Source organism: Sturnus vulgaris, chromosome Z (assembly GCF_052056855.1).
Source record: "Sturnus vulgaris isolate bStuVul1 chromosome Z, bStuVul1.hap1, whole genome shotgun sequence".
NCBI lineage: Eukaryota > Metazoa > Chordata > Aves > Passeriformes > Sturnidae > Sturnus > Sturnus vulgaris.
The window spans coordinates 27,752,736-27,767,391 of NC_142283.1; the positions used below are offsets into that span (position 1 = coordinate 27,752,736).

Here is a 14,656-nt window from a genome sequence, read left to right on the forward strand (position 1 = left end):
TACTCATGACTCGTTTCTTCTCTACATATCTATATAAGAATCTTATGGATCAATTCATTTCTTTTAGTGGAGCAAAAACCAGCACGCTTCACAACAAAAGGCAGCTATAACAAGCAGCTATGATACATGTAATTCCTCACAAAAGAATGAACAAAGGGACGCCTTAAAAAAAAAAAGTCAGTCTTCATTACTTTAAAGTATAAAATTCACACTCACATCATTTTTTCCATTCAATTCTCTATGGGAAAATACGACCCAATCTGCTAGAATATTTATGTGTTTGGTAAAAAGCACTGCAGTTCCACTGTCAAGCAAGAATGTCTTCAGAAGAACTGTCTGTGGCAAGACTTGTTGATGCTGTGAATTCGTTCCTTCAACCAAACTATAATAAAAAAGAAAAAGTGAAAAAACCTTAAGCTTTATGCCACTTTGGTTATTATAGTTACCAGACAGAAACCTTGTCTTCATTCAAAATACACACAGATTTGGCTATTTTTCACCTATGGAAAGATCAGACACAATTTCTGATGAAGAGTAAATACAATGATGACAACTATTACTGTTAGACTTGAGGAATTCTAATACTGTGCCACTATTTACATAAAGTAAAGGCAATATACAGCCTACAGACTTCTACTTCATAAACCAAGGAAGGGTAATTGTCTCCCTAAGATAATAGGGAGATAATAGTTTTTGAATTTAAAAAACAAAACATATGACTCAATATAGTCAAAATGCTGCTTGTCTACCTTAAAGAATGAATAGTGAAGTACTGCAAATCTAAAAATACCACTTAATGATCAAAATTAAATGCTTACTGAAATAATAGGATGGAAAAAACAAAAGGTCTTAAAACATGTTAGAAAAAACCCTATGAATTTACAATAAGCAAACTAAGAACTGAGAAATAAAAATGGAATTGCTAAAGTCTTCTGTAGAACAGTAGCTTATCAGGGATATACACAAATCAGGATACAAGCTGCTGTACATAAACGCATGTATTATTCTATAAACCCCACCTTTTTGTCAGAAACTCTACTTCGCCTTTCACTAAATCAAAGAAAAACTTCAATAATGTTTTATGAACTATCCTCAGTTCATCTTCTCCTCCTGAAACTGTGACTGTATGACAAACTGTTTCGCAATAAAGGCAAGACCTGAAATATAAAAAATGAAAACTTTCATTTGTATGACAGAAATAACAGATAATCTATTGGCAAAAAAGTCAGCTTTGAATCTGGTCTGTTTTGACAGGAAATAGCTGCTCCCCAGCAACAATTAACATTTTAAAGCCAAATTTTCTGGTTTTAAAGCTTTTTTCAAAAGAAAAAAACCACCATGTTTGTTCCTGAGCTTTTGTGTTCCAGACAAAGATTTTGCATTATAGTGTAAACTACACAATTTAATTGGATTTTATTTTTCTGTCTCTACTTGAGATATTGTACAATTACTATATTGAACAGAACTTCTTTAAAATCCTTCAGAAACAAGATAATTTTGTAGTGTTTTATAGACATGGTAACATCCTACAAACTTCTGTTCAGATAACAGTTCAAACATACTATTTGACAGGACTACAGATTGTCAAACATGATGAAGATAATTCTGAAGTAATATGCAAACACACTTTTTGGCTAGAATTTTGAGTGCTAGAACCAGGTATACAACTTCTGGGTATTCACATTCTCCAGGAAGTACTAAAAGACAAAATATTTCAACTAAAAGACAAATTCTCTTTTCACGAATTCATGCACATACTCAGATATCTGTAATCACAGTTGTACTGAAGTACTTAAATGTTACTTAAGGTTTTATCACAACAATAAAGTTTCTTTTTCAGATGAATATTTAAACAGCTCCTAAACATTATATTGTCTTTATAGATGTAGATCAGACATAATCAGACTTCCTCAAAAAAGATAGTAAAGGTTATGATTAAAATCGAAATACAACACGAAACTTCATGTTTGGTAAGATAAGCCTTGCTTTGTAACTGCAGATACATGCATGTGTATGTGTGTGTGTGTTTACCTATATGTATACACACAACAACAGCAAGACTACACAGATTTCTATACCCTGTAAAGAGCATAAGAAATAAAATAATTCTTAAAAATTAGTAAGGCTAAGAAAATACACTTCTTTCAAAAAAATTCCATCTGCCTGTGAGCTAACACTTCTTGAAACATAGAGTGAAATGTCCAAATCTGTTACAATTCTAGACTTTCACATACTGGTAACTTGTTCTGTTAAAAACAGGACTTTGATGCAATAGAATGCCAACTTCTCTGCTGTCTCTGAATTTGGAGTAGCATAACTATTGCATTTGGTACCCCATTAATCTTTCTTACCTTACAAGCATCTCGATCAAGGACCATGTTCCTTTCCTACAGATGGGACACTGAAGAAGATCCAAATAATACTTTAACATAGATGGGGACTTCCAGGGAGGTTCACAATGAAGAACAAGGTAAAAAACATGACAAAGTTTGGCAAAAAATATTGTATCCGTATTTCCCTGTGATAAAATGAGAAAATAATATTGGCTCCCGACCAGCCAAAGATATATAATATCATTAATCACTAAGAGTTTATTTACTTTCTGTAATCTTTGCAATCCCAAGTCACCAAATTTAATCACTGAAGTAACATGCAGTTTAATGCACAACTCCAAGGAGAAAAACACTTAGTTAAAAAAAAAAGAGAAAAAGGAGAAATTGCTCTAGTGTGATATTCCAGTTGAATGCACCACTGTTTAGAGCAAACCTTCTCAATCAATCTCTCTACCCGTAGCGTACTAGCATAGTGCTGTTCCTAAAAGTAACAAAAAATATTTGTGGGTAAGCCTTCCACAATATTTAGAGCATTATGTTTATTTGGCTTGCAAATAAACACTAATTGGAAAAAAACCATTTGAAAAACCTTTCTTATTTTTACAAGCACACTGATGGGCAAAAAAAGAAGGGTGAATGCATCACTAAAAACTACTATATACAAGGTCAGAAGCAAGGATCATAATACTTCTAATTTATTGTTTGTATTTTTTAATAATAATTTAGTCTTCATGTCTCACCAATAGGACATATTTTAGAAGAGGATGAAGAAGTTGCAAAGGAGGTGCACTGTACATATGGCCTGCAGCAAGTTCTGTGACTACATCATCAAATAAGTCCTCTTCCACTAATCCTTGAAGTATAGACCAAGTGCCCCTGGACCAGTCAGTACTTCTACCCTAGAAATGAGATATCATTGTAAAACAAACCAAACAGCTTAAATTAAAAAACCCCTTTCACTAAACAACTTAACTAACACAGGAAATCTCCAATTGGTATTATATATCCTGGTTCCTGCCAGGATTGAATTAATTTTTGCAATAGCTAGAGGGGATGTGACTAAGACATGACGGTTATTCCATACCACCTTACATCCCTGCCAGGCCAGGGGGAAAGGGACTCTCATTTCTAAGCAGAAGGGGTCCTTCCAATCAAGATCTTAATGGCACAGGACTTCTGTCTTACTCTCTGCCACTCACAACAGCAAAACTCTTAACTTTATGGCTTTCAGAGAACCCAGAGAGATGCAATAGCTTCCATAAGATGCTGTATCTGCTCTGGAATTTCCCTGTTATTATCTCTACTTTCAGCTTTCCAGAGACCACAGATTCATGACACTAATGAGCTACTGAAAGTCTCAGCTACATTGCTATTTACATCTTTCCTCTAGTTCAGGTTCAAGCCAAAGTTGCTGCACAAACCAGTTGCAACTGCATTCCTAACTGAAGCACAGATTTCTTCTGTAGGTAACTTCTCTTTTGAAATACCCTTTTTTTTTTTTTTGTTTGACCACACACCCTATGCTCTGGTAAATTCAAATTCCTCCTTATTCTGGGATAGGAAGCACAGCTGAGAGAAGCAGGGTCAGATTGACTGGGCTTCTGGGAATTAAACAGTTACATAAATTTATTGTTGCTGTAGTCTCTGATAAGTTTTAGACTTTATGATCTCTGCCAAAAATCCTATCTCTTAGTGTGCATTAGATAGAATTCTTCAGGTTGGGAAATAATTCTAATGTCATTGAGTCCAACCATTAACAGCACTACCAAACCCACCACTAAACCATGTCCTTAAGAGCCACTTGTACACATCTTCTAAATCCCTCCAGGGATGATGACTCCGTTACTGCCCTGGGAAGCCTTTTCCAGACCTGGACAACCCTTAGCAGAGAGAAATTTTCCTTTTATCCAATCTAAATTTCTTGCCAGTTGTTTTAAGATTAGTTTAAATTTTAAATTATTACAGACTTTGAGTCCAGTTGTGGATTTGGAATCTAAAGAATATACAGCTATTACAGAGCTTCCAAAAATGTTCCAGTAATAAGATAAAAAGCGTTAGGAGCTCTCTTCAAGCATGAAAAAATTTCATGTTCATGAAAGAAATTATAATTATGGTTAAATCACAGCTAAAGTCTCAGTGAATGAACTCCACCTTAGCATTAGATATTTAATTTCTCTGTAAATGTCTCATATCTCAGATTCCTAATGTAAGCCATTGTTACATTAACAATAAATAAAGCTGCTCATGTAGACAATTTTCTTTTAATCAAGTCTTTGTGCATCTGGTGTTTGCAACTCACATTTATTTCAATCTTCTCATTCATATATGCACTATTAAAATTTCCACTAAAATTTCCTTTGGAAATAATGGTTGCATTCATACTTTTGTAATGTTAATTACATGCAAACAGTACATCTAAAGAGCAATCATAAACCGTTTAATGACATTCAAAGAAGAACTTCTCTGCCGCCTGGATTTAAGATTTAAGACTGTATATTGGGCATGTACAAGCATCTTACCACTGACCTTCACCTGGTGATTACATCAGCATCCAGCTTTATATATTGTGACTGAAATGTTTATTTTTTTACAATTCTGGACTAGATTAAACAATAACATTGATGCATTATTTTGAAAATACACTAAAACAAAAATGTTTTGGGAAGACTGTGGTACCTGTTGCATAGCATTCAAGTAAAATAGAGAAACTACAGAATAGTTCAGTACATTTCTAAGAGGTAAAGAAGGATGATACAAAACTGAGGTAATAATCTTTTGTCAGTTTCAGGAGACACCTATTATTGAAGAGACTTAATAAGCTGTCCAGGCTTCACTGGCTTGCTCTGACTGATGTAGAATCAGCAGTTTCTTGTGAAGCACTGCTGGTACAATCATTAGCACTTTAAGCAGAAACAAATGAAACATGAAGGTCCATGCAATACATCTTTTACCATGCATGATGTAGAAGAAATGCTGAGAAAAGATAAATAAATATTTCTGGGATAATGATGGAACAGAACACTTAGCTGGGCTAAGCCATCTTAGCAGATGCAGACTAAGATGACAAAATATAGTAGGCAGATCTAACATGTTAATTTAGTTTGTAGGTTTGCTTTTACTTCATTAGTATTATTGGAAATGTTTACTGGAGCTGCTTATAAAAGCCATAAATATACTGACTACAGAAGTTATGTATCATATAAAACCTAGCAATGGGTATTTCATAAAGCAATAAAAAGTGACAGAACAGTAAGAGAAGTATTACAGTTAGGCTTAAAATTTCCAAGCAAAATATTGTATTATCCTTAAGAATAGAGAAAAAACAATTTCAGCTTACATGTCTTAAGAAAGGCAATCTTTTTTATGCCATTAATTAAATAAACTACACACCAAGATTAAATTTCAATGCAAACCTTCTCAGGAACAGAAACACACACAGCACTTTGCAGATCAGTGATGTGTTGGACAATGACAAAAGTACTTTACTGCTCATGTTTTAAAAATATTTTTCTTCTTCCTTCCTTATTGTCAAGAAGTAAGAAATCAGAAAAAAACCTGATTTCAAGGACTATTCATGTAGTATGGCTCATGAAGATACCAGATCTTCAGTTAACAAGAAATACAGGAAGCTAACACATACTTTAAGTGTTTCCCTTTTAAACTTTTAAGTAACACAAGTTACGATATAAAATGCACTAGTAGCTCATGGCCACTGTATAAAATGGTTTTTGAATACTAAAAAGGTGATGTTTCAACATTGTGTATAATTTTATTATTAATATTATAGATAGACAAGGCAAAATTTTAAAAGTATTAATTTATTTCAGGTATTTATAACAAAGATTTAATAAAACCTATTTCTGACCCATACCTGTTTTATGGCATTTATTTGTCTTAATGAAAATAAATAAGAGAAATTAAATAGTACAAAAAAGGAATTAAGTCAAAGTGACTACTAAAATAGGACTGAAAAACATAAAGCATTCTACTTGCAATCTGCACTTCAGGTGATGCTAGAAACCCACATGATGAAGTATCAGGCATGTGCTGAAAGAACAAGTACTGTTTCTTTTCACAGTGAGATAACCTCTAGCTAAATCTGTCTCTACTAGAAAAAGCAGGTGAGCAGTGCTAAAAATTATGTATAAATGCAGTGCTTGAGTAATTTAAGATGTCTTAAATCACATTGGGATATCTTTGCTTTTTGTTTTCCTAATGTTATTAGGTAAGGCTCCCTTAACTAGCAAGATTAAGCAGTTTCTTTGTAATAACAGGGAGAGTACTAAAAATATCACAAGAACATACAACATTCAAGACCCAATGATGCTCTTTAATGCATCAAAAACTTTATCAGAATTTAAGATAGCCAAAATCTAAAAATGTTTCTTTGATAACTAATTTTGCAAATAAAGTATGTTTGTCTAACTTCATAATATAATTCCATATGCAGAACATGCCCTCTTTTCAAATAATTCTTACCTCTGGATTGCATTTGTTCAGCTGGTCTGTTTGCATAAGTCTGTGCTTAATAGTCTGTAAAACAGGATAAAGGCAACCTGCACACTGGATACCAGTCAACATATTCAATAAATATTGCATGAAACTTCTCAAACGACATCTTCTGTTAAATACAGTTCAAGCACAACACAGCATTTAGATCTGCCTATTTAGATTTGTCTTTTGGATGGTTAAATTATGAAATAAGGGACTAATGACTGAAAAGGAATAAAATATGGGCAAATTTTCCTTCCGATTTTCCCCTGCTATTATGTGTTGTTATGTGGTTGCTCTGAAAGGACCTGTAAATTTTCCTAGACTAGACACTAAAGAATTTTCACTTTTTCTGTGGCAAAATACCAACTCTGGATTCCTCTTGCATGCAAAAATATGGTACTAGGTGCAAAAATGTATTACTATTATAGATATAGTTCTTGGCTAGTATTACAATCTTACTAAAACATGTTATTAAAATAATCCTAGACTATAGACTATAGGAGACTCCTATATCCTAAGACTCTCCTTAGGAGATACCATCTCTGAAAGGTTAATTCATCTGCACATTGTTACATAATAGTTTGAACCAGAGCACTTGCTGTATGAAAAAATACAAGAAAAGTTTACAACAGATCTATTTTTTAAATGTCTGGGGGGGCATAGCCTTGATAAAATGTCACTGATAAAAGATGTAGCATTTGATGGTGCTCAGATTTAAGCAGCATGAGTCTTCTATTTGCAATCTTATCTTTAAACATTGTGTGTACCTTAAGGACATAAAATTTTAATTCTTCTGCTACTGAGAACTTGTAGTGCTCCATGTAAACAACCTCCCAGATACCATCATCTGCATCATTGTAACTTACAGACATAATATATCCTAACTCAAGGTATTCAGTTCCTTTTTCTTAACTTGAAATAGTAGTGTTAGCTACTAATGTAGAAATTTTTTTAAGGATTAGATCTGTGACAACATAAAAAAAAAAGGAGGGCATTAGCTCTACTTTTGACTTGTCATAAAAAACATTAATGTGAGTCAACAAAACAATGGCTCTTTGCAGAACAATATGATTGATTTGAAAAATGTCTTAGCTTAAGTTGGATAAATAACAGGAAAACCACAGAAAGACTGTAATTCAAAGACATTTTGTTGAACGATATTTGCTACTATTTATCTAATCTATTACACCAAGGTTTTAAGAAGTACACCGTGCTTTCTACACACCCATGCCAATGAATTGTCATGATTAAGTTTTATTTTAACTAATGGCAGATGTAGTAAATATAGGATTATTAAACATTTCAAGTTAAAAGGCAGCATCAAAAGTATCTACTTTAGCTCAATACTATAATGAATGATAGAGGTTTTTTATATAATTCACACAATATAAAAATATATAATTATATGTATATAAAATACATAATGCTAAGAAAGCATCAGCTGTTACATACCGCAGTAAAATACATATGTTTTATAATAATATTTTTCATTTCAGCAAGTTGCATTTTAGACATGACTTCTTCTGTTTCTTGTGGTGCAGCCATGAAACGGTTCATCTGTGTATCTTTGGGATTTTGTATTTCATTCTGAAGAGCAAAAAAAATAATACTTTGTTTCAAAACTAATGGTCTAGTCAACTTTTTTGTGCTAGGTGTTTCTATATATCGTATTGCAAACTGTACGTGTCTATATATGCTTATGTAACTGCGTAAGGGTGTACATCGTGTCAGGTAAAGTGCTGCTGGTTTGGAAACAATCCACTGATTTTGTACAAAGTCACAGCATAGGAGTTATCAAGGTAAGCTTCCATATTCATTTTCCCTAACTGACTTTAGGTCACGTCACAATCCCTGTGGTTGAAACAAGGACTATTTTTCCATAACAGATTCTCTCTCAGAACTTTTCAAAAACTAAAACCAGAGCTCACACATTTTCAACTGGTCAAAAATGTAGTAAAGATTTTATAAGGCATTTCTTCTTCAATTTGTCTATTCATTTTATATAGACGACTACAATGAAATCTTTTCAGTTCTTACCTATAAAACTGAAACAAATTAGTAATTTAAAATTTAGTAGGTTTTACTGTCTTATTTTTTCTTTAATATTTTTGTCTGTTTGTCTAGTAATTAATTCTTGGAGTCCACCTATCACTTTCAGCTACCTCTTCAGCACAGGGAATGAGGAAACATTTCTCACATTGGTTTCCAATTCATTCTGAAAAGACTCTCAGTAACACCACAAAATAACTTTCGCTTGAAAAAAATAACTATAAAATATTTTAAAAATTTTCTTAATGGATTGAGAACATACATTTCAGTAAGAGTTTCAATGCATGTTTTTCTTAAAAGATACACAGGTTAAGAATAAAACAACATGTTTGCTTAAGGTAAATAAACAGGTAACCACAAAAACAGACTTGTCCTGCAGTGTGATGAGTTAAGAATCATCAGATAGATACAGGTGAAGTATTCCCTTGGCCATTTTCTACTGTGAGCAGGTGTGGAAGGCTTGGTGTAACTTGCCTAATAATTCAAACACTTCAATCTGATGGGTGGATTGAGTCTGGGACATAACAGTAGAGAAAAAACACAGTAAAGCATGCAAGGACAAGGTACAAGAAATTCATACTTCCATGTTTTTAAGATAAATTTTGTAAAGTTATATGTCTCATCCTATTTTCAGATTTTCCCTTAAATGTATTGTTCAAAACAAAAGCATGTGGCATGTGTATAACAGTATTTCTAAACAAATACTGAGAACAAAAATTTCTTGCACATTTCAAAAGAGAAGAAATATTTTTGGTAACTAGACTAGGGCTCTAAATAGCTTTTGATGAGCCTTGGATAATTGAACTCTGATGCATTAACTAGTCTTTACTTCTTATGGCCGTTTGTGCACATTAGTTTCAATATGCTCATTAAAAAACTTATATACAAACAATTTATATTACGATGTTGGCAAAAATTTAGGAACTCCAGCACACATCCAACAAAGCTGTTAAAGTCATTGTTTAAGTATGAGACTAGCTTCTTAAAATCATGCATGTGTTTTAATATCCTGAACCAATAAATCTGACGCCTTATAGAATCATATAATCAATGACAATCTGACACAGTATTTTAACAATAGACTTACAAGGCTGACATAGTAAGAAGAAATACTGAAATATAAACATGAAGCAAAGACTTGGTTTTAAAAAAAAAAAAGAAATGACACCAAGAATACTCTGAACATCAGTGGAGTTTCAGTTGCCCTAAAAAGAATATTTTGCTAAATCCATCACTTAGACACATTTGTTTAGGGGAGGAATGAGATTTATATTTGCTAGAAGTAGCAGTCAGATAGCAGGACTACAAATTTATGAAGTTGGAACAATCTAATGAATTATACGCCAAGTACTTCTGGGACAAAGAGAAAAGAGCGTATCCATAACATTCTTTGATAAAGCTTAATATATTTGGACAAGTGCTGTGATTTGATTGCCTATGTTTTATTCTTTTCCATTTAAGAGACTAGGAGCCTTGGCAGTTTCCTGAGCTCTTCAGATTCATTTAAATAGAAAGGTAATGTTCTCTTGGTCTCTGAGATGAGTTACTTTAATGAAATCTAAGCAAAAAAAAGATATGTGCAAGTTAATGGACTTGTTAAGATGGAAAGTTATTATCTCACCTGGGAGGAATTTAAGGTGCATAGCAAGCAACACATTATTTTGAGGGAGATCAATAAAAGGTGAGGTAGACATAAAAACTTTACATTAATTCACCTATGAAAATGTCCATCTTTGCTGAAAGACTTAAATGAGAGCAACTTCCCTGAACTAGTTTCATTTGTAAGCACTAGAGTAAGAGCTCACATTTGTATGTTTTATTCAGGATGCAAACATTAAGACTTTCCAACCTTCTTCTCACCCTTTTGTAATACCTTTACTAAGGGGAGAGCTAAGTACTTTGAAAAGGATTTACAAATGGTAACAAACACTGTTTTAGCTCCTACTTGCTTGCAGAGATAGTAGTTTCAATTAGCAGTTGACTAAAGTCACCCCAGAGTCTGAGAAACTACCACACTAAATGAATATTCTGAAGCCCTTGAGTAGTTCCAGATCAAAATACTAAGAATTTCTGAACAGTGCATCTGCTAAGCAAACAAGTACGAAACATGGAGCATCTCTGTTAAGGGAAGTAGTAACACAAATGCCTGGTTCTAGTGAATTCTGCACTAGCACAGAACCATGTGAAGATGGCATCTGGAGACTCTACAGCCTCTTCAAACAACCTGTTAGTGTTCCATCAGCCTCACAGCAAAAAAATCCAAGTGGTTCCTGACTTTCCATTCGTACTCATTTTCCTGTAACTGAGCACCATAGACAATTGCCTGGCTCTGTCTACTTTGCATCCTCCCTTCAGGTATTTGTATACATTCATGAGCCTTCCTATCTCTTGGATACATGGCCCCAGAATCAGAACGTTGTCTTACCTTTAATCAAATCACAAAACATTCAGGCTGATTATTAACCCTCCATTATTAACACTTTCTACTTACAGTAATGAATAAATTAGTTTACTCACTTGAAAAAGGTAATGTCCTATATATTGCAAAGGGTAGTGCTGAGCTTCAGAAAGGCACTTTTTGTTTTGTAAAGAAGTTTTACCATCGATGAATACGTGAGTTATATTGCACTCTGCATCTTCAGATGAACATATGGTTGCTTTTCCAGCTTTAAGAACTCTAAATGAACATATTTAGGAAAATGTATTTACTATATTATATTAACACTGCCTAAAGCTACAATAAAATTCACAAAATACAAGCACACAAGTGCAACTGAATAAGGCTTCTAGATGTATGGCACAGCACAAGCTACATTGGAAAGATAAAAGGGCACTTAATAGCCTTTAGAAAATGAAAGAACCCACTTAACAAAACATTCTTCTCTTCAAAATTTAACAGTAATTAAAATCAATGTACACCTCCAATATATCTGATAGAAAGTTTCACCTGTATACCTTTTAAACCATCAAATTTGATGACAGCAGCTATAATTTATTGCATAATCCACCCCAAAATTATGATATTTCAGTTAAGTTTTCCTATAAATTAAGCAGTTAAAAAAAAATGGCACACTGCTTTTCTGAAATGTAATATGATATTTTCATAACAGAAATATACATTTGCAGTATTAGTGCTGTCCAGTATCCTATACAGAAAAGAGATTTGCTTGTTTTTGGGACACCATTACACATAACAGTTTCCCCAGGGACAACTTCCAGGCCTGTACAGCTGCAAGAAAAAAATTTTTAGGAAAAATGCCAGAAAACAAAAGGTGGAGAAATAAGATCTAATGACATTCTAGATACACATTTTATTTTTCATAATCTAGATGTATAAAAAGAAAATGGTGCTGGTCTTATACACTTACCTATCCAACAGCTAGGTATTAAAGGCAGGAAGAGCATAGAAAGGGGATAAAAGGCAGAGTGTTGTTAAATATCAGAAAAAAGACACTTTCCTCAAACCTACAGCATCCCTTATGACTTAAAACAGTATCTACCTGTTGGTGTTTTATGACTCACTAAAGGGATCCCCATATTGAGTGTGCATGGGAAACAGTCTGGAAAAAAACATCTTCCACAAAACTTGTTCACCTGTCTTACTGATGTTGTTCCTGTTAAAGGTTATTTCTATTGCAAGAAATAGAAACAGCACTGTGCAAGACAGCATTTCAACAGTGTTATCATGAATATCTACATAAGCAGCTTTCATGGAAAAAGAAGCAGCATTTTTCACAAGCACAGCAGGACATAGTAAATTCTCCCACTCAGCCAAAAAATACTTACCATACTTAAAAATATTTTCAGTTGGCAAAATCAGAAGATAGCAACTTCAATTAGCCCTCATTTTGTCTTTATGAAATACAGACAGACAGACATTCTGTGATGCAGCATACAGCCCTGTACTATGATCCAACAGACAAACTACACTTCCCTTCTTTACTGGACATCTGTGGCACACTCAAGACCTGAGCAGTCCTAACTGAGATCTCAGCAGAAAGCTGGACAGTATCTGAACGAATGGAAAGCTCTGAAACTGTCAGGAGGTATTCCTTTTACTGTACCAGAGGCAAACAGGACTTAAATGTGCACCGTTTTCAATTCAGGTGTTGAATTTAAAGTAATGAATACAAATGTGTAGGAAGAGTATGGAAAAGAAACATGTTCTCAGCATTCTTGCACTTTGGTTTTCCTTTTCTTTCTTTCTTTCTTTCTTTCTTTCTTTCTTTCTTTCTTTCTTTCTTTCTTTCTTTCTTTCTTTCTTTCTTTCTTTCTTTCTTTCTTTCTTTCTTTCTTTCTTTCTTTCTTTCTTTCTTTCTTTCTTTCTTTCTTTCTTTCTTTCTCTTTATACTTCTGTCCTTCTTTTCTAAACTACCTGTACTTATAATATATCAGAATAATCTGTTTTAGAACAAATAATTTGTTTTAGAACAAATTACATCTTCAGAACTAAAAGAACCTAATATATACATGTGACACAAAAACTCATCATGCCAGCCACATTGTGGCCCAGATCCATATGACACAGTCAGGTCATCCAGCCAAGTGAAATAAAGTATCCAGCTCCAGCTACTATTTAAATCTAATACCCACACAAAATAATCTGGGTATCTTGCCTTATGAGGAGGCAAGCTGACTTGATAAAAACGTATGCATGTTATTTTTAACACTATACTAAATGAAGGCAAGAAAAGCAATGATGTTGCAGATTTAATGTCATTATAAAAGTATGGAAATATATTAATGAAAATAATTTAGAGTTTGGATAGCTGGAGGTTGTTATGGACCAAATTAACTGGGATGGAACTCCTACCTTCTAATACATTCCATTCGTTTATCACCTTTCTTAACAAGGAGGACAACTTTCCATCTGTGGAAGGCCCCTGGAGCACTAGAGTTTGTCAGTTCTTCACGCCATCTTTTAGGTGCAGATTGCATTCGAGGTGAATAATGGGTGTCTCTTTCAATTTCATATCCCCATTCGTACGTTGTTTCATCAAGCCATCTGCCACTTTCAGCACTATTAATTATGTACTCTTTAGTTAGTACCCACTTTCCTAAAAAGAAAATTAACTGTCAACCACAAAAGATTTTTCATGCAGACAAATGGCAATCAACTAAAGAACTAATATAAAATTAACTTAAACCCTTCTTGTGCAAATAAAAGCTGGAATTATAAGTATCATTTTAAAAACTTCTTCCTATTACAAGAGTTCTCCAGAACAAAAAATCTCACAATGCCACTGAAAATTATTGCTTTGTTTTCTTTTAATGATTGAGTACCTTTTTACCGTTCCTAGATAAAATACTTGTCTATCTCCTCAAAAATCTTAAACACATTTTCTTAGCTTCCCAGATTTTGTTCTTAGGACTTTCACAGAACCTTGGTAAGTCTTTTATTTTTAATACCATTTGACAAAACAAAGAAATATTTTACTACCTATATTTTAAAGAACTAGACATTTAACACGTAAGTTCTTCTCTTACATATTTTTAATATTACTTGCACTGCTAGTGTATTGAATATCAATATTCGGGGGACAGACTTTTTTCTTTATTCTTTTCACATCCTTTTCTCTAATCCCTTGGCTCCACCTCCTCCGCCTCTCCTCTTTCATCTTTCACATGCATTCTTTTGATATAGTATGTAACGATCTTCCCCTTTTCTATGTCTCTCTCTCTTCTTACAGGTTCAGGTCAAGAGCAGTGGTTAGTACCCTGCTCCTGTATTGAAACACTACCTATACAAAACACTGTAAGAGAAATTGACTTGAATTACG

General features: G+C 33.5%; 1 protein-coding gene across 5 annotated transcripts in view; it reads right to left on the minus strand.

Moving 5' to 3' along the window:
- Window positions 1–14,656, minus strand: part of SLF1 (SMC5/6 complex localization factor 1) — a 34,033-nt gene that overhangs the window by 16,698 nt on the left and 2,679 nt on the right. For 3 of the 5 annotated variants that reach the window (XM_014883561.2, XM_014883560.2, XM_088156367.1), the window contains 8 exons: window positions 13,690–13,933; window positions 11,394–11,553; window positions 8,280–8,414; window positions 6,813–6,866; window positions 3,074–3,232; window positions 2,352–2,518; window positions 1,020–1,157; window positions 217–382 (listed from right to left, as the gene is read on the minus strand). In XM_014883561.2, coding sequence (XP_014739047.1) covers window positions 217–382; window positions 1,020–1,157; window positions 2,352–2,518; window positions 3,074–3,232; window positions 6,813–6,866; window positions 8,280–8,414; window positions 11,394–11,553; window positions 13,690–13,933 — 1,223 coding nt within the window. The remainder of the gene's footprint in view (window positions 1–216; window positions 383–1,019; window positions 1,158–2,351; window positions 2,519–3,073; window positions 3,233–6,812; window positions 6,867–8,279; window positions 8,415–11,393; window positions 11,554–13,689; window positions 13,934–14,656) is intronic. The other 2 variants (XM_088156366.1, XM_088156365.1) reach the window with 1 other exon arrangement.